The 27,138-nt window shown below is 39.4% G+C and overlaps 1 protein-coding gene across 4 annotated transcripts; it reads right to left on the reverse strand.

Moving 5' to 3' along the window:
* Window positions 1-4,391: 4,391 nt before the first annotated feature.
* On the reverse strand, window positions 4,392-26,142 carry ZDHHC7 (zinc finger DHHC-type palmitoyltransferase 7). Of its 4 annotated transcripts, none has more exons than XM_062618350.1 (8): window positions 25,989-26,140; window positions 19,475-19,567; window positions 15,554-15,870; window positions 12,702-12,826; window positions 7,677-7,773; window positions 7,155-7,236; window positions 5,852-5,982; window positions 4,392-4,805 (listed from the first exon to the last, which is right to left on the reverse strand). In XM_062618350.1, exons 3-8 carry the CDS (start codon window positions 15,857-15,859, stop codon window positions 4,629-4,631), a joined length of 918 nt encoding a protein of 305 aa, XP_062474334.1. In that variant the 5' UTR covers window positions 15,860-15,870; window positions 19,475-19,567; window positions 25,989-26,140; the 3' UTR covers window positions 4,392-4,628. The 4 variants fall into 4 exon arrangements, with proteins under 4 accessions (XP_062474334.1, XP_062474333.1, XP_062474332.1 ...); XM_062618349.1 differs by having other exon boundaries at window positions 15,554-15,876; window positions 19,482-19,567; window positions 25,989-26,139; XM_062618348.1 differs by lacking the exon at window positions 19,475-19,567 and having other exon boundaries at window positions 15,554-15,876; window positions 25,989-26,142.
* Window positions 26,143-27,138: the final 996 nt, after the last annotated feature.

The following is a 27,138-nucleotide window of genomic DNA, read 5'->3' on the forward strand; positions in this document are numbered from 1 at the left end:
TAAAGTTTTCAAGTTTCTCTAATGATTAACCCAGTGCAAATACCTTCGGGATCTATTTTTCATTTAAAAAATGAATTAGCTGTGGCTGCAAAGCCCAGCTTTTGCTTGAGACTGGTATGCTATCAAAGATATTATCTGATAGAATAACAGATTTAGCCTCCAGTGTTCAGCTAGCCTGGTGAATGTTCACAACAATTTACAGTCTATGGGGCCTGTAATAAGGGTCATAATAGATTCACAGAAAAAAATCTCTTTCTGGCTTCCCTGTGTCAACCCCACTCGATATTAAATCAATATCCTTACGCAAACATACCTTGAAAGTGACTATTTTATTAGAATTCTGCTTTGCTGGAATCCTGATTTTGTTAACAGAAGAGGTTCAAAGCCACCGTTTAAATGTAGTTTAGCTGTCTGGCCAAATGCCAGCTGCTTTATTAGAACGTAAATTGTGCATCTCAGGTAATAAAGTCTTACCTATTTCTCTAAGTTATCAATTTCCTCACCAGTTCTAACATTTGGCTTTATTAACATTGAACCTAGCTCTTATATTACCTTTATCCTGCACTACAGTATTAAGAGAAATTGCAGAAATATAAGTGCAAAGTTTCACTTATGTTGTTAAGAAACAACTGTGACTGCTTTGATGCATACTGCCTGTTTTCCACACCTCTATTTGGGTATGACAAGAGTAATGTGCATTATAATAGCATATATGCTACTGCAATACACTCAGGCAATACTGCAAATACTGAATCACAGAATGGTTGGGGTTGGAAGGGACCTTAAAGCTCATTCAGCTCCAGCCTCCTGCCATGGTGCCTGAAGGGGGCCTACAAGGATGCCGGAGAGGGACTCTTCCATCAGGGACTGTAGCTATAGGACAAGGGGTGATGGGTTCAAACTGAAACAGGGGAAGTTCAGGTTAGATATAAGGAAGGAGCTCTTCCCTTTGAGGGTGGTGAGGCACTGGCACAGGGTGCCCAGGGAAGCTGTGAATGCTCCATCCTTGGCAGTGCTCAAGGACAGGTTGGACAGAGCCTTGGGTGGCATGGTTTAGTGTGAGGTGACTTTGCCCATGGCACAGGGTTGGAACTGGACGATCTTAAGATCCTTTCCAACCCTGACTATTCTATGATTCTATGGGCAGAGACACCTTCCACTAAACCAGGTTGCTGCAAGCCCTGTCCAACCTGGCCTTGAACACTGCCAGAGATGGATGACAGTATTTCTCCATTGAAGATATTCAGAACACACACACAAAAATGGGTGTCATGAGCAAAAAAAATGCAATGATTTTGTCAGCCAAGAACCACCAATCCATATTCAGACATGAAGCACCAATCCACATTCAACCGCAGAACACTCTGCATTCTGTTCATAGGAATAACACGGCAAAAAATATAGAGCTGTAATCCTGGTGGCATTTCAGTCTTATTAACAGATTCAAGAATCATTTTACAGTCCAATTTCTGTATTTCAAAACCTCTTATGTCATTTTCCCTCTCCAGCAGCATTGAATACATTCACACATAAACACAGTGCCAACAGAGGGAAGTGAGAAACATCACAGAAACACAACACTTCCGTGCAGGATAGACATAAAGAAGTCCATAAATGAATTTTCACTTGCCAGTGCTGCAGTCTAATATTCAGAAAGGGCTCATTAAACAACCTGACATTACTACTAGAAATTAAACAAGAAAACAAAAAGGAGATAAATTAGCAGGATCCATCTGCAGAGACATCTGTTCCATTTGAAAGTAAACAAGCTCTTCCCTAAAATATATGTAAACAAAGCACAGCCTAACTGTTTTGGCATACAAATACATTAAAATCATTAACTTACTGAAAAATACAAGCAGCAGTGACATAACATTTATATTTCCTCAAAGAAACAGCAATGCACCAAAGTATGACATTGTACCCTGGAAAGGTACCAAAGGGGTTTCTAGAATTATTGCAAATGGAAAATGAGCTGCTTCCAGACTCTCCACCCTTTATTGCCTTTGTAAACCTTGTTTCCTCCTCACACTCACCCTTGCTAGGTCAGTTATTCTGTGGACAGCTACCTGAACACCACTCTAAAGGCTGCCTAAGTGGCTATCTTTGTACCAGAAGCTACAGGACTACCGGAAAAAGTCACCTTTTGCACAGAGAAACCAGGGAATCCAAACCTGTATTTTACACAAATCCCTCAAAAGTGCAAAGCTGACGTACTCTGCTCATAGCTTTCAAATGTGAAGCATCCACTGTGTGTTACCCCACTCGCCTCAGACAAAGAGCTACTAACACTAATGTTAGCAGCCTAAAAACAGCCAATCAGTTAGCATAGCTTAAAACCTTTAAGAACCAGAGCAGGGTCTTTAACTTTGAGCAATATCATGTTACTTGATAAACAGGCACACATAAATTCTGAGGCAAAGGATGCAAGACCATTACCCTGAAGCTGTCATAATCTAAATATAAGCAAGTATATGCGCAAGAAAAGAGACATAAAGAGCAGAATTTATAATCAACTAAGACTTCAATTTATTATTTTTTTACATTAAAAAAATTACAACGTAACAAGGGTTCAAAAAGCCAAATAAACCTGATTTCACACGCACACACTTGCTAAATCACAGGGTTCAACTGCTTGAAGTGGTATTTTCTGATTTTCATCAGGATTTTTTATTAAATAATATACACATTAAGAGCCTCATGAAAAAGCCAGACACATTTCTTCCCAATCTTTTAAGAAGTGCAACTGAATATGCAAAGATTCTTGCAGAACTTCCAACTTCCCTCTCAGTTACATGAGACAAAGTTTTGTTCATTTTACTGCAATTTCATTGGATGTGTCCACCTATAAACTCTCTAGTCTCACACATCAACCCTCTCAGGCAAAGTGAACACATTACACAGTATTGCAATGTTTTGTTCGCAGGGCCACAGACAAGAAACGGATCCCTTAGGAATTTCACCCACCCAATGGTATAAAACCTGATGAAGCTGGAATCAAGATGACACAGTTACAAAGAAATGGAGAAGCAGGTCACTGAAAAAACGAATTATAAGTTCTGTAGTACATAAACTTTATAATGCAAAATTCTTCAGCACATTGAACTGCTTGAGGTGGGACAGATCATCAGTGCTACTGGCAAAGCAAAAGCAAGAACAGGACAATTTTAAGGCAAGTCCCAGGACAGGGAGCTATTTACTTTCTAGGCACAATTTCAAGCTATGCATCAAGGCTCCTGCTTTATAATTTATATTGCAATTTATAGAATAGATTAACAATAAAACAAAAAATAGTCTAAATGTAATTTTTAAAGAAACCATTTTTAGCTGAATTTCATTACTTGCAGGTTGTATTTCAGCACGTGAAAATTTATAAACATTTCTTAGCAATACTGTTGTTTGTCAGGCCCACATAAAGCAGTTCTAGATGTATATTGCTCTCATTTCTTCATAGTTTTGGTTGGAAAATGGTTAAATTCTAAATTATACAATAGTTAGTGTTGGAAAGGACCTTAGGCTCATCTTGTTCCAACCCCCCTGTCATGGGCAGGTGCACCACACACTAAACCATGTCACCCAAGACTGCAGATTTTTCTACATTTAAGATCTGTTGTACTTGAGAAAGTACATTCTGCTTTCCTCTGATGTCTTTGTTTAAGGGATCATTAAGTTAACAGCTTTCCTTCTGTGTAAAGTCTGTACAATAAAAAAAGGGGCTCAGCAAGACCTTACAAAGACAGCTGTTTTCTGTGAACTGTCTCCAATCTGCAGTACATTCATTTTAATCTCACACAGGAGGTTACAGTCACTGGTTCCAGTCATCCTTGCAGAGGATTAGACACAATCCCCAAACATCTACACTTAAGTTCCTCTAGAACCAATGCATTAAGAACTGGAGACGCGTATCTGAGGGCAGAATTAGTCAAAAGTGGTGTTTACTGAAGATCTAGAGCTTACCTAAATGTTGTATGAGATTAACACCGCCAAACACAAGACACGTTTTTGTGAGCCTGGGAAGACATCTGGCAGGGGTGTAAGACTGCCTCTGATGTGTTATGCTGTTGTGTGCACCAGTCCTTGGAATCACTTGCGTATAAGGAATGTGTGTCTGAAGTGGGACACAAATGTACAGCTCTGTTTATTAAGACAAGCTGAAATAAAAATTAAAACTGAGCAAATTACTTTCTTTTCCCTGAAAACTGGATTTAGAAGGCTATGTCTCATTTGAGATCAACTTTCAACATAATGCTCCTCGTTGCGATTGACAACTGCACCTAAGTATATACTTTTTATAAAAACACACAGGTAATCCCCCAAACATTTATCAAATAAAAAGGGTTTAACAAAAATTAAATCTCAAAATAAATTACAGTAGCATGACAACATTTGGCTTCTTTAGTGTGACCACGTGCTTTTCCTTTGTTATCTTGCTGTTAAGACCATTACAGATCCAGTTCACGTCTCTGAACGTTAATGAGATGTCTGTGACAATAAACGTATAAAACTCTGCTTGCTACAAGCAAATGTCTGATATCAGTTTCACCTGGTCACAGATTATATGTAGACAGCCTTCTCTGGCCCCAAAATAAATATTATATAGTATTCTCCTAAGTTCAGCATAACTAGACTCAAACAGAAAACTCAGGTCCTCCTTTCTTTGCTCTCAGTAGAAGTCGCCTGATTCGAAATCCTGCAAAAGGATTGATCCACAGGAGTGAAGGCTGACCCCCAAAAACAGATTTCATTCCTTCCCAACGTAGTCTTCGCTCCCATGTTGGCTTTTCACTCTTCAGTCTTTCAATCTCCTGTATATAAACAGACATGGAGCAACACACTGTTAGGTCCACAGATTAGGAAAGTCTAATAGCATTTACTGAAACTGATGAGTATTTGGCATTTTTTCAGTGTATAGCTAGTGAGCTGATCAGTTTCTTACTATTACCTACTTAGTAAGGAAGAAATAAGAGTGGCTGATTTAGCCCTGTAGGAACAGGGCAGAAGACTTAGAACATAAAATGTGTGCAAGAAGGCTGGTCTACCTCTACCTCTTCCCCCCTCAAACTAGAAGATAAAATGACCAGAAAAGCTGATGTTACAGTAGAGGATCTACACAAAATATACTTACACCAGAAGTTGTTTACACGGTTAATGAAATGAGACAATAAAGCTTCCAAGAAGGCTCTTGTATGCAATTACTGAAGCTAGGCTTACTCTCCCAAATGCACTATTTTGATGATCATTTCTTCTTCCCACTGACAAAGGCTTGATATTTACCTTTTTTTTTTCACAGCTACTTTTCAATACAGAAATACACTTTTAAACAGCCTCACATGAGAAAATTCTGAGCAGCCACCAGATTCAAATTCCTTCTGTTTCCAGTCAATAACCCATTACAAAACATCTCAAGGCTTAACACTGCAGGGCAGGGGAACCAAAGGTCCAAAGCATGGTGATACTCTAATACAAAGTGTATCAGAAGTAGAGGAAAGCCTGAAGGGTTGATGCAAGATACCTAGTTTAAGTGTAAGCCTGAGAAGAGCAGACATTTCTCATAGCAGGTATCAGGAGTTTGTGACAGATGAGAAGTGAAAGACCAAACTGAGGTCAAAATCTGTGCAGTGCTTTTAACTGAAAACCTAATTATAAAATTTACGTCAGAAAGGCAAATAATGCAAGAACTCTTGCTAAAAAGCAAACCCCAACAAAGTATTTCAATCCTTAAAACTGCAGAAAATAAAATGAAGATTTGAGGTTTTTTCCAAAGCAAGAGCCTGCCTTCATCAAATAAAATATCATCTAATCACATCTTCCTAAAATAACTGTTACAGCATATGAAAGTAGAGGTCTTTACCGTTTCATCATTGCATATTGAGTGGATCTGGGTGCCAAACATGACTGCAGTGAAAGTGAGAAACAGAAAACCCTCAAGGCACAAGAAGATCATCAGGATCACAGTTACAGGTGGTGAGAAGTCACTGCATTCTGTGAAAATGATATATGTAGTTATAATAAATAAATGTCTACAGAGCATGTTCATACTAAGATATCTCTTCAACAAACAGCAATAAAAGTTAAATATCTGGCAGCTGAAAAAGTATTTTAAACAATTAAAACAAATTTCTAATTTCTAGCAAGGCAGCAGCTATACTTGCTGCCCAAGGAAATAAAGAATTTTATGGAAGTAACATTTTTGGCTTCCTATAAAGCATATGGTACTGCATTGCTGCAATCCTGCCTCAGTATTCCAAGGATATCAAATAAATGTTTGCACATGAGACAATTTAAGTACTCAGAACTGCACATATATAAAGATGAGAGCAGCTTGAAGTTTCATGCATGACAAACACTGCAAGAACCACCACTGCCAGCTCTGACTTGCTAGTTAATATTAGCAAGATGTTCCATTTTGCTGTAATTCCTATTACTATTTTAATCCCTACACAAAGAAAGCAAATTCAGACTTAAACTTACACTTACATCTTGGGAGAACAACTGATCAATTGATTATAGTTAAAGAAAGAAGAAATGGGATAGTATAAAGAAAGCAGAATGCTTCAAGTAAAATAAAGGGCTAAGATTCCATCCATTTAATGGAATATTCAGCAAAAACCAGTCAAATGGATTCCCTTGTTTCAGGTACCAGGAAGAACATACGATCAACCATTTTCTGGCAAAAGCATTAGGTCAGAATGAGCTCTGGCACACTGGAACATTAAGAAAGCCAAATCAGAGGCCTAAACAAACAACTGGGTCAATTTAGGAAATTTCTTTTCTACAGAAGCCCCACAGTTGGCTCCAGTAACAAAACAAGGAAGAAATTCTGTTGTTCACAGAACTGTGCTGTGACACCCAAAGTCCAGCTGGCAGTTTCAGGTAATATAGCACTGAGGTGGCTGAGGACCAGCTGTCTGCTTACTTCCTGTTACAGAGGTAGCGAATTCTTTACTATATGGAAACAGCTCTTACAGTGAATGTCTAAAAGGTAACCAAAAGGAGACAGAGCTGGGTAAACAGGAAACCAGTATGAAATATTTTCAGGACCTCACTTTAAAAAGATTGAAGTCCTGTAATATTTCATACATGAGACTAAAATAAGTGTAACTTTCCCTTAATATCCGCTGTATTATGACAGTGAAAGTTAAGTATTTGCTTACCAGTCCACTGCCCTCGGACACAGGAGAAAAACTGAAAACCACACAGTATGAGCGCATGAGCTGAAATTAGGGCTATATACATCTGGAAATAAGAGAGTGTGCTTACTTTTGACTGCTGCCAGGTAGTAAAGCAGACATTCATACCAGCCAACCTTCACCACTGCACAGCAAATACACTTTCCTATTTCAATATTTAATTCAACAAAATGATGTAAAACCAAATTCTAAGTAAGTTTAAATCTAAAAACATGGGTAACAACAAAAGTTTAAGGATTAGCTCCCCAAATATAGCTCCATTTCACTAATCCTTATTACATAAAACACAGTTAATAACAATATTAAAGAGTACAAGATTAAAATAAGTATCTTCTTGGAGAATTTCTTGCATAGAATTAAACAAAAAAACCCAACCAACAACAAAACCCAATTGTGCCCTTAAGCCATTAATTACTACTAAGCACAATCAAAACTGTTATAATCAGGGTAGATTTGTACTGAAATCAAGCTGTTTTTTTCACTTACCGTAAACAGAACAAAAAATCTCTGATTTTTCTCCCCCACACAATTATTGACCCATGGGCAGTGGTGATCCATCTTTCGAATACATCGTTTGCAAATACTGAGGGATAGAAAAAGAGACTTCCATTGAGAAACAGTACTTCACATTTTAATATTGCAACAAGGATACCCAGTGGTCATAAGATGATGTGCTGTATTCTTTCTTGTCAAACTGTTAACAGTTATTATATCTCCATTTCTTTAAAGCAACTATTTGCTCACTCACAACTCTGGTTTTGGCTGTTACAGAACTGACTGTGTACATAAAATTTTCTTCATATACGAAAAACAGTATTAACATGAAAATCACTGCTTATCCAAAAAAATACAATCAAGGGAATCCTGTAACTTGTTTTAGACACTTCTGGCACTGAGTGAGGCAAGTTTTACTTCTTTGTAGATTCAGTAGAATCTTCCCTTCTGTAGAAGCTATTTTACACAAAGTAATTACTTCAATGTTGCAGACTTTTAAGTTGTAAATTTGGTTTGTGAATCACCAAAAAAAAAAAAAGGAAAGAAAGAAAAAAATTCACATATTCAAAGAGAAATCAAGGTTTCAACTGGCCATACAATTGTAAACATATGCCAGCAAAATCTCAAATGAAGAACAGCTTACAAGTTCACTCCTCACCTTCTCAAACATGAAACAAAAACATTGAAACTATAAGCAGCACACATTCTTTGCCTTCTTATAATGAATATTTAAACACTGGTGTTCCTTGTTAGTTCTGTAACTAATTGCTTTGGTGCTGCCCAGTTCTGAGTCAAGGGTATTTCCGCAAGTCAAACACTTCAGTAACTCCATTTTACATGTGCTAAGCCATACAGGACCAGAGGGCTCTTCTATATTCAGGTCCATCTGCAGCTAAACACAAAGTTAGAGAAGAGAAACAGAACAGCTGCAATATGTGTTGAGGGTCTTCTACTAAGTTCATCAGCTTAAGCAATACTGATACTGAATTCTCCTAGCTTTGTGCTTAAGATAGCCACACACAAAACATTCCAGATTTTCCTGCAGAAAATAAACAATATTGAGCATTTTCATTTTGGCAGTTACAAAGGCAAATAAGCCTAAAAAATGCAGGCATTAGTATTCAAAATCCTCTGGGTTTAATGCATGCTTATTTATGTCTGGTATCTGTGAGTGCTGCAGTGACAAGCCATGAAGCAAAGCCAGATGACTGTCAATAAAGTGAAGAAAAGGGTGTTTCTGTAGGGAAATAAATGCTCCAACGCATAAAATAACTTTTAAGTCATCATATATGCATGATTTTAAGGTAATTCAGCAAGAAACAGAACTTCTGTGGAGGTTGTATGGGAGAATCCCAAATATCTCACTGCTCCTCTGAAGCTCACTTTGCCCTTAGCTATCATAACCCAGCCCCTACATTCCCACTGCCTCTTACGGATGGTAAAGACAATTCATCCTCACATGCAAACTACTTTTTCACTAATAATTAAACTAGTTATATTAGCTACTAATTTAACTGGTAGTGCCAGTTACACATGAAAATCCCAAGATCATAACTAAACACCACAACAATTCTCTAGTGCAGAAGAAACAAGTATCACTGAAGAAAGGCGTTCAGAAGGTTCACCAAAAGATTTTCATTTCACACAGCCTGCTGCCTGTAAGTTCAGCCTGTCATTAATTTCCCAAGCTCTGTGGGAAGGTGACCTAACTCCAGCTACCACAACCGTGCAACCCTCTTAACGTAACACATAATATACACTATCACTCTAAAAAGAATATTAATGTGAAATACTAAGTAAAATCATACAGACTCAATCAAGCCAAACATTAGAAGATGTGAGGTGGGCAGGACTCACTTTTGCTCATTCAGTATTTCACACAAGCCCACGAAGAGCTCTCCAAGACATCAGATGTCTGGAACCCTGCCTTCCTTTCTAATCTCACACCACGCTTCAACAAACGTTTCCAGCCAACAAACACACAGCAATGCTTAACACAGTGGTTCTGCCTTCTTCCTACCCCCGTCACTTGTATTCTAGTCCTTTCCTTGTCCAAGCACAGATGTTTTTGCAGCAAGAGTTTGGGGAAGTCACTCTATGAGCTGGAACCTGGGTCATGTCACTGTGTATGAACACTCATGCATTACACAAGAGGAAAGAGCAATAATGGTAATGAGAACAAGCAGCTGTGGGAGAAGGACAGTCTCCTCCAGCTTGGCATTGCAGCTGAATGCACTCCGGCAACAGCAGATGCAGTTACAGACTGGAATGCCAAAGGTAACATCCAGAAAGACACAGCTAATTGCTTAAGAGAAACTGGTCTGCATAACAGAAATTCACAGGAAGATTGATGCAGACATCTCAGTGACTTGTTTCTGGATAACAGCTCCCCACACACAAACAAAGGCACTCAGAATGGGCCAGAAATAATGACAGCTGTGCTCCTTCAGTGAAAATGAAATAGCATTAACTCAGGATAGGCCTCTTCTTTATGCTGAAAACATTAACTGCCTAGTAAAATCTCAGTTTAATGTGTTTCACTGAGGCTAGTTATTTAGCTGTGAATAAGTTTCTTGCTCTTTTTGCCATCACTAATGTGTATTATGAAACTTATTTTTCTTCCTTAAAAGAAATCCCGCTACAATATTGCACAACAATTTTCATAAATACATCATAAGAGTCTCTTCTGTTAATAATTTACTACTCAAAACACTGTGGCTTTGAGTGCAAGTATTTCCCAACAGGAACCAACTTCAATTTCCATTTTCAAGTCTCTTCCATCAGCAAATTGCCACTTTGACTACTTGGGACTAGACCACCCTTTTAATGTCCTTGGAATGGGTTTGTAAGCCAATAAAAAGTTGGCAGTATAATCAAACAAACCTTTTTTCTATTCAGTAAACTACTGTAGTGCTAAGTCCAGGGCAAAGAATCAGATTAAAAGAAACAAAGACAATTAAACCAGATATCCAACTACTGAGAAAAACATGACAGCAGGCTTACAACAGACACGCTTTCAGGCTCTGGCCATCTTTCAGATGTTCTGTGAAGGCAGTTACACAATGCACAAGCACCAGAATGCATCCTTTGCCTTTATATGGAACATCTCACAGTGTATTTTACCACAGCATAAAAAGTAAAATAATGCACAAGATATTCAAAGCTCGGTCCTTAAGCCACCGGTTATTGAAAAGAAACTCTTCGAAAGTATCACAGATTTCCTTCACTACCCATTCTTGCCCTGCTTTAACAATAAATGTTGCTCAAATTTTTGCTGTAAATAACGTCTCTGAAGTCCCTACTTAATTTTCATTCTTCTTCCACGAAGAAATAACTTTTCAATAAATACCACCTTCACTGGGATCACAGGCTACTGGAACATCCAAGATAACACAGTGCCTGCCAAGGATGATGGCCCAAATGTACCCAAGGGACACTGAAAGATGCACCTGAAACATCTGTTAGCTCCAGGTCTAACAGATGTGGGTCTAACTACTCACAGAGAGAACAACCTGGCTTTCCAGTACTCCAGCTTGTCTGCCCACATGCAGAGCATAACATAAGATATCTTCATTTAAGACTACTTCCAAATTAGTAAATCCTATCAGGACTGAAGATGTGGAAAACGCAAAGATACCTGCAAAGTCCCTTAGGAATCTGCCTAAATTCAAGATGAGAAAATTATTAAGGTCCAATGTACATTTAGCAGAGGCTCTCAGGTGTCCCTTTACTGCCTCCCATGGACACAGCGCCAATGAACAGACTGCACAAAGCTGTTTGAGATCCCCAGAGATTAGCAACTTATATTTTGCCACAAGAAAGCAGCTGCGCTGCTTCTACCCCCAGGCCCACCAAGCAGTGGGTACAGCTGTCTTCATGTAATGCTCTACTGAAGCTAATAAAACCAGCCAGAAGCAAACTCACTGCCCAGGAAGGAAGGCCTGGTACCTGCATCCATGCAAAAGCTAACCTACAACACAGAGAAACTAGCTGAAGATAATTCTATACTTGACTATTTATACATGGAACTTTTCCCTTCACACTCCAGATACAAAAGCCCACTCACATCTGAGAGAACAAGACTTCAGTGGCTGGTTATTTATAATGGAAATAGCTCTGCAGCCATACTGCTCACAAAGATAAGCAACATACACTGAGACATTTAATTTAGACAGCACAAACTTACAGAATAATTTCAGAGTCCTGACAAGACTTCACTCTGTTCTTCTGATTGGCACTAACTCACAGACTTAACTGTAATATGCCACACAATTCAATACATATCGCTCCTTACACCTAGAGAGCCACCAGAAACATTTACATATTTATGTAAGCCTTAATTATGCAGGCATATCTATTTTCAACTCTCACACAATAAACATTACAAATGCATATCCACAGCTCCTGAAAACTCAAAAGACTGAGAATCAGAACGTATATGTTTACTATCTCTTCCTTTAGTTCAAATTATCATCACTTCTGTGGTTATTAAAATGAATCTTCAATAGGCAGAAATGCATTTAAACAATTATGCGCACCACTTTGGGAAAATAATCTGACAATTCACATGTAACTTCAAGTGACACACAAAGAAGACAAGACACAAATTAAAGCGACAGTTTACAACTCATCTGTATTTTGTTAATTTAAACTGCAGGAGACGTTTGTTTCTTAAATGAGCTTCTAAAATAAATTTCCTTGAGATTCTCCCTTGCCCTGCATTATCAACAGTATGGCACAATAATTACAATGATGCTCAGGAAAAAATATTCAAACGTTATTTAAGACACCACAGTATGGTTATTTTTAAAAGCTCCTGAGTCTCTTGCTTTTTTCCATCACCCACATTCATTTTTGGCCATAGTATATTACATCCATAAAATACTCCACAATGTATGAATTCGAAAGTTTACTGGATACCAAAAGAACCTGTGGTGGAAAACAACCCCCCACATAAGTATCAGGAACATTATTCCAAGACTCAATATGCATAACTGCTTTAAAACTATGGCATACCTGCAGTGGTGTGCACGTTCAGGTTTGATACTACAGCACTTTGGACACTTGTAGATCACTTCTCCTGGTTTCAGTTGCAAATTATCCATGTATTCTTTAGTGGCATTTCCTTTGGGTACAGCCCCCTGAAATAATACCAATTAAAGGAGAGAAAGCTTCTTAAATGGTCTGAGAGTGTTTTAAAATACATTTTATAGACTTCATACCAGTAATCTCAGCATAATTGCTGAAATGAATTCATTTATTCAAAGCTAGTCTGCTATAAGCCAGAATCATTTACAAACGCATAAATTACCTCTGCTTGACCTCAAATGCACCTTCATTTCAGCAAGACTCATCTGAGGCCAAGTATTAGCATAATTCTGACAGAATCTGTTGTCACCAGCATACATAAAATATCTTTACATGCAGATATAAGCTTTATGGGTACAATATTTGCTGACAAGAAGACATACTTTCTTACAGCAGCATATGTTAATTGTGACATTCAATTATTAGGCCAAGACATCCCCAAAACTTAAACCAACAACTACTTGAAAGATGTTATTTCAAATCTCTGCATCCAAGATTTAGCCCTATGTATACAGGTTTTTGAGAAGCAACAGTCACCTTTTTTAACTTTATACTTAAGCTTTTAGTTTGGACACTGTTAGCATGAACCACCACTGCCTTCTTTATTCTGCATCCAGTGTCATCTTCTGCCTTCTGCTACTGTGGAAGTTTGTGTAGCTACCTGGTAAACAGCTGAAGGCACTGATCCAAAAGAAAAATAACCCATTAGGAAAATAAATTATTTTTTTAGTGATTAGTCCTCTGAGCTGCTCATCACAGAGCTACATTAGCAGCTGCTCAACACAATGAGGAAGATGACGGAACAGACAGGAAAAGTAGGCAGGATTGCTTCTTCCAGTAACAATATCAATCGAGAGCCTTGTGAGATCAGAATCTAATTCTGGATTAGTAAGAAGAAAATAATGGACATTACCAGTGTCATCTTGCTTATTTATAGAGCTAAAAGCTTATCTGTGACAGGAAGTGATCGTGAAATAAACCGGAATGTGAAATGAATGTGGCCTTTCTGTACCAACTCCTCCAGACCAGCACCTACATGACAGAGAGATAGCCTTCTCCAGGTTGTCTTAAATCATCTGCAACACTCTATTTCTCATTCAAAAAGAGCCCACTGGCAACACCATGAATTTACAGAGACACCTCAAGGGAGTTTGTAGGACAGAATTGAAGAAAACAGGAGGCACTTTGGATTCAATTGCAAAACACCCCTCTACTCTGGCAGAAAGTTTTTGTTGTGCATGTCCTGGAATAACAATCTTGTGTTTGTATTGCCTGTGGCACAGCCCAAGTTCTGCCCTAGATGAACTCTTTGGCTAAGTGGTGCTTCAACCTTGAGCCAGCTGTCCTTTGGAAGTGCACAAACTCAAAGAGAGTTTCTGAAACTCCCACGTTGTATTGCTGAAGTGTTTTTCGCAACATGAATGCTCTCACTGAAGTGAATACTTTGGTGTAAAGATGGTGAATTATCCCAGAGAGAATTCCTAAACACAGGTAAATCTGTGTTTATAAAACACATCGCACATCCACCTATTCACCTGTCACTAAGGACAGTAACTTCAGGCCGTACTTTTGGCATTTTGCTGATAAAAATATGTTCTATTTCAAAAGCATCTTTCACAGTCTCTGACAGTCACCAATTCCTTTCAATAAGGAAAAAAATCAATTTAAATACTTATATTATTCATATGTTTTGAGGCGGTTTATTCCTTTTTTCCATCAATCTTAGTTCCTATTACACTATCATGTCTTCCACTCTGCGAGTCACAAGGAAAGGAGTGGTGAAAAGGCAGTGATTCATTTCAATTACTATCATGTTTTAGCCATAAAGAACAACATAGGTCTAGAAAGACATACAGTTTTACCAGGATGAATTCTTAAGCAATATATCCTTGAACCATTAACTTTCTTAGCTGTTGCGGTCTGTAGAAGTCGGCACATTTCATCACTGGGTGTGGGCTCAGAAGTAAGTCAAAGACCTAGGAAACCATTAACTACAACACCCTCCTGGCTTTTTTGAACACTCCCCTAACTTCAATATACACTGTTACCATCTCAAAAATCTGGAGAAAACAGAAGTGTTTACCCTTACCCTTCTCTCCCCAGATATATTCCCTTAAAAGAGTAGTAGATTTTAATACAAAATAAACAATTTAAGCTCTTGAACTGTTGAAGAGCAAGAGTCCTAAGAAAAGAGTACTTCCAAGATCTCCCACACCTACACCCTTCCAGAGTGGGTTCAGCTAAAATCTCCCTTACCACTGACTCCACATAATTAAATACAGTAACCATGGAATCATGTATGACAGTAGCTCTTACTTTATGCCAATACATGACTGAGGTTTTACAGCATGTCTACCTCTAAAACTTCTTTCACGTGCCATAAATGTAAGATATATTTCAAAAAGTACAACAGGGTGAAGCTACAACTTCTTATGAAGTTTCAAAAATATATCTGACAAACAAAAGTAACAAAATTTGGACAGAAAAGACTAAAACTCTATCACCTTCTTCAGAACCTGGATTAATATTTTACAAATAAACTGAATTTCCCATGAGCCTACCTCTCCCTCTTAATTTTATACTGCCTGCTCCTCAAGTCAAATATTATTTACAGTTTCAACAGAACAGGAAAAGTACAGATATCTGCCTTCACCTTGAGGGTTTTGAATCTAATACCACTTTTCCTAGCAGGAGACAACTGATACCACTTGCCCACATCTCTGCAGACAATGAGCTACATGAGAGAACAATCCAATGTAAAGGAACAACTGCATACTTACTGGATCGGTTAGCATCGTTCTCAGATGCGATGACAAAGCTAGTACTGCCAAGCAGTTAAAGAGAACACCGTTGATCACCGAGTACCAAAAGTCTTTGGAAGGCAGCAACATGACAAAAGTCACTACGAAGTCTGCATAGACAACCAGAAGCCATGTCATTATAGCACAGACCATACCGCAGCCATCTCGGATGAACCAAACCCTCTCTGCCATGTCAGCCTCTGAGGAAGAGGAATCATAGCTGTCATTTTCAGCAAGAAGTGGGTGGTGCTCGACATCGCGGAATCTGTGCCCTGATGACTGCATGGTTTTCTGGCCTTGCCCTTCAGGAAGCAAAGATATAACATTATTATGCTTGAGGAAACTGGAAATACAGGTGGCTCTCGTTTATTATTTGTGTAAGATAAAACCAGTTGAAAATAGATTACTGAGATTTTTTTTTTAATCAAAACCTGAACAATTCTATGACTACATAGATATGAACTATTTCTATAATCAAAAGACACTAATTTACAAAGTTTCATAAACAATTTTGTAAGCAATTTTCTGAGTTTTATAATACCATAACTTTCTTTTCTTATCACTTTGGTTTGCATGGCAAAGCTTGGATAGAAGGTGGGCTACAGGCCTCTGGGAGAAGCTGCTAGAAGCTTCCCTTATGTCCAACATAGCCAACGCAGCTTGCTCCAAGACAGACCTGCCACTGGTTAAGACCAAGCCCAGCAGTGACAGCGGTAGCACCTCTGCTATAACATATTTTAACAGGGGGGGTAAAAAAAAACTGTGGAACTGTAGCCAGAGAGAGAAGTGAGAATACAGGACAGAAACAGCTCTGCAGACACCAAGGTCAGTGACAAAGGAGAAGCCCGTGGTGCAGCCCACGGGGAGGCAGGCTGTGCCACTCAGTCCATGAAGGTCCACGGTGGAGCAGGTATCCACCTGCAGCCTGTGCAGGACCCCACACTGAAGCAGGGGAATGCCCGAAGGAGGCTGCGTCCCTGTGGGAGCCCATGCTGGAGCAGGCTCCTGGCAGAATCTGTGGCCCTGTGGAGAAAGGAGCCCACGATGCAGCAGGCTGGCTGGCAAGACTTGTGACCTTGCAAGGGAACCGTGCGAGAGCAGTCAGTCTGTTCCTGAAGGATTACACCCCAGGGAAGGGACCCATGATGGAGTAGTTTATAAAGAACTGCAGTCCATGGGAAGGACCCATGCTGGAGATGTTCATGGAAGACTCTCTTCTGTGGGAGGGACTCTAGCTACAGCAAGGGAAGAGTGATGAGTCCTCTCCTGAAGAGGAAAGAGCCGCAGAGACAACGTGTGATAAATTGACCACAACCACCACAAGCCAGTGATGGGGAGGAGGGTAGACAAATAGGCAGCAAAGTCGAGGCCAGGAAGAAGGGACGGGTAGGGGGAAGCTGGTTTTAAGACTTCTCATTATCCTACTCTGATTTGACTGGTAATAAATTAAACCAATTTCCCTAAACTGAGTCTGTTTTGCCCATGATGGTAACTGGTGAGTGACCTCTCTCTGTCCTAATCTCTACCTACAAGCCTCTGGTTATATTTTTCTCCCCCCCTGATGTGGGAAGGGATAAAGCAGCTTTGGTGGGCATCTGGCATCCACACAGAGTCAACCCACCACAATCATGCAACTTCAATGCTTGACAAAGTGATTTTGAATGGTTCTGTTTCCATTTTGTTGTGCCTGTAAACCATTCTTCCTCTTCTGTCCAAAATGTAACCTCTTTCTTCTATCTCAAACTAAAATGGCATTAAATTACAACCCCTGTCTCTCAGAACACAGCAAGTAATGGCACCAAACTGTTGGCTTTTCATACTGCTCCAGCAGCCCTGGGAAGAGCAGAAGGAAACTCAGAACAGAAATAAAGCTGTTTAGTACATTGTTCACAACAAAAAACACTGCAAGTTAGTAAGCAGCTACATTTGTTGACAAAAGTGCTATTGCATTGAAAAAAAACACAAACCTGACACAAAGATACATTGGATAACTTACAAAACTCACCCAGATCAGACCAACCTTCAGGAAAACAAATGGTAGTGGTTAAATTAGCATGGCAATGGATAATATGAATCAGATTTTCAAAAAACACATTTAATTAATTTCATGAAAACCCTTCTAGGACTTTATGGGGGTTCCAGCATGGAACAAAAACCTGAAACCTCGAAAACAGCACTATTTTCCAGACAGAACTGAAGTGCTTTCAACCAATGGGAGACAAAATACAGTTTTAACATTATGCATCAAGAATAACCTGCTACTTTAGAAGTATACTGTGCTCTAAAATTCATATTGATTCATACAACTAAAGGCCACAAGTGAGGGAAACTTGAAAGCATTTATATTGATTTATGACAGCCAAGCAGAAGTCTCCATTTTTATTTCTTGTTAAGGCAGCCTACTGGTAGGAATTATGGCACTTGAATTTACATCCCAAGACCTTGAATACAGGATCACTTTGTTAGTCTAAAATGGTCAAAGTGTCCATTACAAGGTAAAGAGCCTCTTACACTAAGACAGTTTGCAGATTAAGCTGCGTATTTCTAAACCCTTTAAAAACTCCCGGTCCTATCTAACAGGAATCAGATAACTACATTCTGCCCAGTAAATCCTTCTGATCTTTAAGCTTTAACGCTAGAACTAGGCAGGAATAATCCAAGAGACTAGAAATGAAAACAAGTACATGCAGATTGCAGTGTAGAGATCCCAGAGCAACAGTTAAAATAACTAGCTGAGATGCTCATAGAACACAGTTAAGTGTGGGCTACATTTTCTGGCTCTAAAACAGAACAAACTGAAAGACAACATTACTGCTTGGATGTTACCACTAACAATGCAGTATTAAAATTTCTAGGAGTTACACTGTGTTCTCTATCCACACATTGGGGTTTTTGTGGTTCTGTGTTTTTTTTTTTGGGGGGGGGGTGTTTGTTTTTTTTCGGGGGGGGGGGAGTTGTTGTTGGGGGTTTTTGTTTTTGTGGGTTTATTGTTTTACACCAAAGTCCCCTCTCTTACCAGAATGCAGCTATCTAAGCCATGGAAGAAGGTTCACATACTAGAAAAATACCTTAAAAAAGAAAAAAACTTCACCTCCCTTAAAAGCAATTCAAGCTTAACCTAGATAAGGCCCACTTTTCAGCCACTTTCAATTATCTTAATCTTTCTGTATGTTTACAGTTAAAATTACAATCCATGCCAATTCATTTCAATAGCACTTTGTGACATCAACCACTCCTTGTGGCCAAGACTTGTAAAAGAAAATTCAAGTTTCATGAAGCCTACGTACTTAGCAGCTAGAACATGCAGCTATTATTTCATCAACAATGGGCATATAAAACTTTTAACAAAAGCTTTTGTCTAACCTTTTCTCTCTCAAAAAGAAGAAACCACAAAAAAAAAAAGTATCTACAGTAGATTTTCAATTAAGCTTTGAAGTATATAAGGGGCTGACAGCAAAGTTAGCAGACACACAAAATACCCAACAAAGGCTCCAAAAAGCCAAACTTCTCCTAAAGAGGTAAGCAGCATTACCCAGATGTTTTCAATTGTTTGAGAGGCATCAATGACTTGAAACCAACCTCCCAATTCTGAAACTTCTTACAGAACACAAATTTGGAATTCTTCCTAGCTAAGGTGCAACACCTCAGGAGAAGAAAAAAAAAACAAATAATTTTTTTTCAACCAGGGCAAGTTTTCAGCTGCTCAAATCAACAAGTTACCTTAAGTAATTCTGAAAGTAATATATCTGTATTTATGTATGTCACAACAAATGTGACTTTTTAGATCAATTCTGCAAGCAACTCCTTTGCATACAAATGACATGGCATTAAATTACTGCTCTCGTTTTATTTAACTGTATTAAAGACAACCAAGAAATTTTTAGCACAACAGAAAAAAACCACATACCTCACAAATGTTTTGTATGTTATTCTGACATCATGTCCTTCCTTTGGGCTATCCTAGGCTATTCACATAGTCATAGCTGATGTAATCTGAAAAGATATCATGAACAAACTGATCAGTAAAGCACTCTGGTTTCATCAGGAAAACAATGTTAAGCACAAATTATATATATATATGGATAGCAGTACTTTGAAATACGCTGCATGTACGTACAGCAATCAAACTTCTGATCAAGAAGAAAAAAAAACTTTTAGATTAAGTTGTCAAAGAACAAAACTAAAACACTCTAAACACTGTTTCAAGTAACTCTGCATTTGTCTTGTTCACTGGTTTTGCTGCATATCCAGGTTTTAGCACTACAAAATAATGAATCCAAAGGCCAACTTGCTTTTCTTGTTTCCCATGCCTGTATGTCTAAGAGGTAGAATATGCAAAAAATAATAATCTTATTTGATTGTCTTTAGAACTTACAGCAAGCTTTTTGGTAGCAGAGTATTACTAACAAGTATACACGCCTACCACTATTTCCATAATTGTATGATGAGATAGGAAAAAAATGTTTTAACTCAAATTAATATATAAAAGAAAACGTATATAAAAGAAAACAGCCCATAACTACGCCAAAAAGAATATACACTTAGAAAGCTCCATTTGCTAGAATTCCACCATATATACAAATAATCACCATACAACCTATGACATACAAATCAGTATAAGGACTGAAATGCTACCATGAGCTGTTCTAACCATACTTAATTTGACAATTCAAATGTTCCACAATCTTGAATTATACCCCTTCCTTTTCACAAGGACACAATATCCACATCCAACACAGACTGTGCAAAGTAAGTGCTCATTAGTAGTCTTAAAAGTGTAGAAGATTTCGTTTTTCATAGTGAAAGAAGAGGACAATGAACTTATTTTAGCTAGAAAACCAGGTACCAGTTTGAAAATTTTAGCAGTCAACTTTTGGAAATCACCACATGACATCTGGAGTGTGAATGCAGCACAAAACTTTGAGTTAGATTTCTATTTGGAGAAGAGAACAGAAAAGATGTGGTCCTAACTTTCTGACTGGAAAAGTTAGCGACCACACGCATGATGCACAGAAAGTGGTGAAGCACTGGTTTCTGTCAAATTAAGTTGGGAGCCCTGTTGTATGCAACAACATTGACTGCCACTGCTGTTGTCTCACCCAGTCCTACTGCTGCAAATCATAACATCTGTCTCCAATTAAATCCCCAATACATGATTAAGGAAGATTTTCTTGCTTTATTTTATAGCTTAGAGTAGGAACTTGGAATGCGTCTTGTTAAAGCTGGCTAAACAAGTACCTAGGTTTATTTCTTCAGTTGTTTTATTTTCTAGTACTTAAAATAAACTTTGTGACATGAAAGCATTACTCTTTCATTTGGATGGTTAATTTAAATTAATATATTTTGAGAGAAACAAAAGGATTCCGACATTTAACAGCGATAGAAAATACAACACCACTTACTACTTGTAAATGAAAGCATCCAAAACTAACTTGTTAGAAAAAGGTATTCAAAACAACATTACTGTTGGAGTTCTTCACTATATATTTTCAAATTTTCCCAATTCAATAGGAGTTATACCAATGCAGACTTCCCCTGAAAATGAGAAGCCTCTTATTTAAACAAACTCACATACTCTATTGCAAGCCTACACAGTAATGCAAACACTGATTATGCACATATAACTGCATGAAGCTACTGACTGCTTTCTTTTTTGCCTTATAAATAAGCTTTTATACTTCTGTTAAACCAGTTCTCACAACATTTTGAAATCCACAATCATTAAGTTGTCACTGACATAGCATTTAGTGGAAGCTAAGCAGAAGCACACAAAAAGAAGTTGAGTGTATCACATTAATTTGCAGTGTCATCCACCCATTCTTCGAGCTGAAGATGACAAGCAATAGAAGATGAAACTCTAAGCCTCCGCAGGTGAAACATTAGAAGTCAGAGTAATCATTCCAAACTGTTACAGAGAATTTATTGAGAAGACAGGGACATGATTTTTTCAGTTGGCTCCCTAATCCCAAATGCAATTCTACGCCAAATTTCGGCAGTTACCATAGCCTCATTGGTTACTGGTTTATGTGGAAGTGCCACAGTTCAGCTTTTGCGAGAATAATAGATTTAGTCACTCTCATGTAATTTCCCCTTCTCCTGCTCCTGCAGGTTGTTCTCCTCTCCAGCTGCCTACACCCCAGATTACCCCCTGCCTTGGCTCCCTTCACGGGAAAGAGGATCAATGTTTGAAAAGCATTTAGACTTTATGAAGAGCTAAGCATCCCCACTGAGATTCTCACAGCTTTCCTCTAGAACAATCATTTATTTGCTTCAGTGCCTGTCCTAACCAAATTTACATTGAGTCTCTGTTGTATTCTTAAAGAACAAGCCGCCAAGACAAAGCATTACACTTCAACATCTAATATGCCAAGCAACTGCTTTTAATTTGACCTTTTAATTATTTAATGACCTTTTAATTATATAATTATCCAATGTTTCATGCAAAACATCATCTGTTTGCACAGGTGATTACATTAAACCTGATCCAATGCAGTTCCACTCTTCGGGGTTATTTGAAATTCTCAGGTTGAGAATACCTCACCTGACCTGCACCTCACTGTTAATGAAATGCAGACTCGAATGCAGATGTATTATTGAAATAAAAAAAACAAAACACCAAACTTTTGAAGAAGTTACATTACAAAACTCACGATCACTGTAAAGATGTCTTGTAAAATGGCTGTGCCTAAGATGTTTTGTTTTCTAATGGCGCTAATGATCTACTGCAAGAGTAAGCCTTCCTTCCCTGTGTTTACTGGAAGAAGGTTACCAAGGGCATTAGGAAGACAAATGATATAATACAACTATTGTATCATGAGGCCCCAGTACAGTCAATTAAACAAAAAGGGCACCTCAGGGTTAAGCACAGCTCTTTTCCCTGCTATTTTTTGAAGAAGAAACAAAAAACATTGTAGGAAAATTTTATTTTACTTTTTTAAAAGAGATATACAGATACGAATTTATATACAGGCTAAAAATCCATCAGCTGTCAAAGCCTAAATCTTTTTGGTCACTTTTTCCTTCATACTATACAGTGGACAGATTCATAAGAATCCTCATATTTCAGTTATGATGCAGATAAAGATTATTTCAACATTTCAGACTGCACAGTGATAAGAGGTCAGTAATTGCAGGGACAGGAACAGATATTGCACACTAGAATAATAATCCCACAGCACTTACATACAATGGATTTAAGTCCTACCTAAAAAGCACTGCACTGGTGGCAAATCAAAATCACCAAACTGTAATTTCATTAAAAGGTTACAGCGTAAACATTAACTTCAATAACTGCAGAACTTTTAAGTGAAGCTCATGGGCACACCTACTACTGCATCCAATACCATGGGCAATTTGGACCATTCCTTGCTGACAGATAAATATCCATCAGATAATGTCTACAGACAATCATGCCTAATTTAGGTGAAGAGCATACTTTTTATTACAGATACATGCAATCCAAATTGCAAAGCCATTTAATAAGTAAACTGTGGTTTCTTTCAACTTCTTAGTGGCTAGTCTAGCAAACAGCCTCACAACAAATAAAACAACTCTAATAACTACATCAAGCAGTGAAAGCACTGAAAACCCTTTAGCTCAGCCCCAGCAGCAGCCCAGCTCTGTACAGCAAGACCTCTGCTAGGGCTTCAGGACTGACCTCTCTCAGCAACCATTATGTGAGACAGGACAGGTTAACAAGTATTCAGAAGAACCAGTCCATCAACTACATTTCCAATTTGCCCCAACAGATGCAACCTCTGCTATCTGAAATTACAAAGAGATATGCCCAATTTCAAGAATCTGGGACATACCTAACACAGAGCACATAGTTCTGGAAAGTAGCAGCTGAAATAGCTTATGATGGCAACCCATGATACAACCCCAAAGTGGTGCTACCAATTTATTCCCAAGTCTATCTCGTACCTGCAGTGGCATAGCTCTTCATCTCACTAAATCCTTGTTGCTTTTGCTCTAACTTAATATATTTTGTACCATAAACATGGCATATATTTGATATATTAAATATGGTACATACCTCATGAATTTCTCCTTTTATGCCTCATAGCCCTTCTTTATACTGACCCACATCTGCTCTACAGCAAGCACAATGACACTTTAAAGTGGAAACAATTAATTAATGCAATGCTGTTTGTATGCAAACACCTGGCAACACATTCAAGAGACAATCTTCAGTAAGTACAATTCCAACACAGTCAAGTTTCAAGCTATTGTAATAATTCTCCTTACGCCAGTCTCTTATTACACACCAAATGCCAGGCCATAGGAAAACACTGGAATTGCTTCTTCTCAGCTTTAAAAGAGGATATACTGCTTCTAAATAAATCTCAGAAAAAGGGTATACACAAGAAGTATTTAAGCATAAGTATGGATGTCTTGCACAGAAGCTGGTCTTCTAATTACTTAAGTCGTTATAGCAATAGCATATTTATAAACATTCTCAAAACCCAGCAATGAGAATTCAAGGTAAAACATGTTATGCAAAATGAAAGGAAAAAACCATCTAGACATGTCTTCAGAATGTGTACTTATAAAAGGAATTAAAGAGCTCTGCTATCAGAAATAAACAGTAGATTTGTGATACCAAATCACTTTTCCACAAGCATTGTTCAGCATGGTATCTTTCTGATAAGCAATTTTTCCCCTGCACTATATCTGATACACAAAGAATTCACTGAGCTCCAACAGAAAGGACAGGGCACTTCTGAGCTAAAAAATAACCTTCATCTGAGAGCAAGACATGAACACAGTCTATGTCTGGGTTTTGTATCTTACATCTTCTGGAATAGGGCCACAGATTCCAATTCAGATTAAAATCCAGAGAGCTAGATGCCTAAATCAGTATCAGTATTGTTAAGTGGAAATAGAAAATTTTACTTCTTTGCCAAGGGCAACTGAGTGAATCACATTCTACTTTAGACTATAATTTTTTAATTCTAGTTTTTTGCTTTACTCAAATTTATTTTTTTACTTTACTCATATTTATTATGTTTAATAAATTCTATTTATTTAAAAGTTCTTACTCAACTATATTAACATTTATTATCATTTTTATGAATATACATAATAAATATTGCTAATAATATTTATTATATCATTATTTAATTATATTTAAAGGTATATATGCTTTAATTATAGCACATGTATCTATGTGCTATACCCTCACACTGAATGAGGGTAGCTTGGGTATCGCACACACTCATTGCACTGTGATATAAGGCTGGCAAGCACATTTTTCTGTCAGCTGTTATATCCACATCCACATGTGATTCTTCCAGGCTCAAAAAGTAATGCCATAGATCAAAATTCAACTAATTTCACCAGCAATTTTCAGTATCCATTAAAAGAGTATTCAAGCCTTTGTTTCAATGATTTGTCATATGAGATAAAGCCTCACACTTCATTCTTCATTGTCAGTCTTTCAGCTGCTGCAGAATTCCTTAAAAGTTCTATGTTTTCATAAAAGGCATAAGCAAGAAATACTTCAGATATATATGATAGAAAATACACTACATTAGAGCAAAAACAAGAAAGTTTTAGATATGAAAAGTATTATCAGATTCTTTCAGCAACAAACAGCTTTCAGATATTTAAATCTAATCTAGGCACACTGAAATCTCACATCAGTTTAACCTACTAATGAATCAGTACATCTCTGTTTTATCTGCACCCACTTCAAAAGATCTGTTAATATGAACAGTCACAGTGGCTTCAACCTAATTATGCCTTCAGCAAAGCGAGCAGTTACATCACTGTAATTCAGCATCCTAACACCATTATACAACTGTATGTATAGTATTGGAAATAGCCAACGCTTTCCCAATCCTTTTTTCTACGGCGCAGACCACATGCGTGCTGTGCTGTACGAACCTACCCTCCCGTTTCTCAGAGCACGAACTATCTGCGTCCCCACTTCCTCCAACCTCTGCTTCTGCCTCCCGGAAATAAAGACAACCAGCACCACAGAAATCAGCAAAACTCCCTAAAGCAAGCGCCAGGGCATCACCGAAAAGCGGCTGCTGTTCCCCTTTCCTTCCAGCTTCCCACGGCGGCAGCTGCGACTCCACAACACAGCCGTGCTGGCGGACAGGGACGCTTCCCTCAGCTTGTTTCCATGGCTGCTGACAGGTTTCAGTTTTAAATAACCCGAACAGAGGCACGAGCACAGGCAGGACACCGAAACACCCCGTTAAGACCTGGCACCGAGCGTCAACAAGGACGCGGACTGAGGGGCAGCCTGCCCGGAGAAGCGGCTGAGCCCGATAACCTTCCCCACCCGTCCTTCGCCAGGGCCCCCACGCTTCTTCTCCACGGGGAGAGGGCAAAGGGAGGACCTTAAGGGGAACCGGCTCGGTGAGGGGACGGTAGCCCGGGAAGGGAACGGGACTGGATTTACCTCAGCGGCGGCTGCCCCGCTGCCTTCAGCGCTGCGGCTGGCGCCGTGCCGACGGTGCGGTGGGGCGAGCCGGGGCCGAGCCCCCGCCGCTCAGCCGCCGCCGTCGCCGCCACCGTGCCCGCTGCCGTGCGCCCCGAGGAACCGAGGACTCCCGGAAGCGGGAAGGGCAGCACTCGGAGGGCGGAAGCCGGGCGCGGCGAACTGCGCAAGCGCCGAGTCGGGCTGGGAGGCGGGGCTGCCCAGTGGGAGAGCTGCGCAGGCGCACAGAGGAACAGAGGCGCACGGCCTGGTGTGCGCATGCGCGGCCCCGAGCGGGATGTCCTTGGCTGGGAGATGCGTGTGTGGGGCGGCGCTGCTGGAGGGCGCTGTGGGTGGAGGAGGCCGTGAGGGGAGGCGCTTCTGATGTTCCGACTGACAAAAATTCGTGATACGAGGGTAAAATTGGGTTCTTTCGGTGTAAAACTGCGTTTCTTCACTCGGGTGCAGAGTAAAGGTACGGGGCCTGTCGGCAGCGCGGCCACGGCGCCGTGCTCACCGTGTCATTGCGTGAGCCATGGCGGTGCTGCTGCCTCAGGGAGCTGACCCCTGCTCAGTCCCTCCTCGTCCCTTCGAAGCCCTCCCTCATCCCCAGCAGCAGCGCATCGCTCTCCACCCGCCGTAACAAAGTACAGACCCAGCGGGGTTTACTTCAGTTCTTCCAGTTCTGGTGGGTTTTTGCTTTATGCCTATAAAGGTTTTCATGGGGATAGTTTATTAGGTGTTACTTCAGGAGGGTGATTTGGCATGGAAGTCAAGAGTGTGTTCACTAAAGTTGGTCGTTCTAGGCTACAACAGAAGTAGTTGAGTTAATTTTATATGGAAATAAAAAGTGGACTTTTTACAAGGACGTGTGATAGGACAAGGGGAATGGCTTTAACCTGCCAGAGGGGAGATTGAGAAGAGCTCTTGGGCAGAAGCTCTTCCCTGTGAGGGTGCTGAGGCGCTGGCACAGGGTGCCCAGAGAAGCTGTGGCTGCCACATCCTGGCAGTGTTCAAGGCCAGGTTGGACACAGGGGCTTGGAGCAAGCTGCTCTAGTGGAAGGTGTCCCTGCACAGGCAGGGGTTGGAACTGGATGAGCTTCTGTGATCCTATGTAATACTATTGCATGAC

Source organism: Pezoporus occidentalis, unplaced genomic scaffold, assembly GCF_034315485.1.
Source record: "Pezoporus occidentalis ecotype Australia unplaced genomic scaffold, CSIRO_AGI_Poc_V1 ctg20, whole genome shotgun sequence".
NCBI classification, from domain to species: Eukaryota; Metazoa; Chordata; class Aves; order Psittaciformes; family Psittacidae; genus Pezoporus; species Pezoporus occidentalis.

Excerpts from the sequence above, each read along its gene's own strand:
- ZDHHC7 (XM_062618348.1), bottom strand. The coding sequence starts at position 15,859 with ATGCAGTCATCAGGGCACAGATTCCGCGATGTCGAGCACCACCCACTT. Across the intron at positions 12,827-15,553 it reads GAACGATGCTAACCGATCCA|GGGGCTGTACCCAAAGGAAA; the intron begins GTAAGTATGCAG and ends GTATTATTTCAG. Across the intron at positions 4,806-5,851 it reads CAATATGCAATGATGAAACG|GAGATTGAAAGACTGAAGAG; the intron begins GTAAAGACCTCT and ends GTTTATATACAG.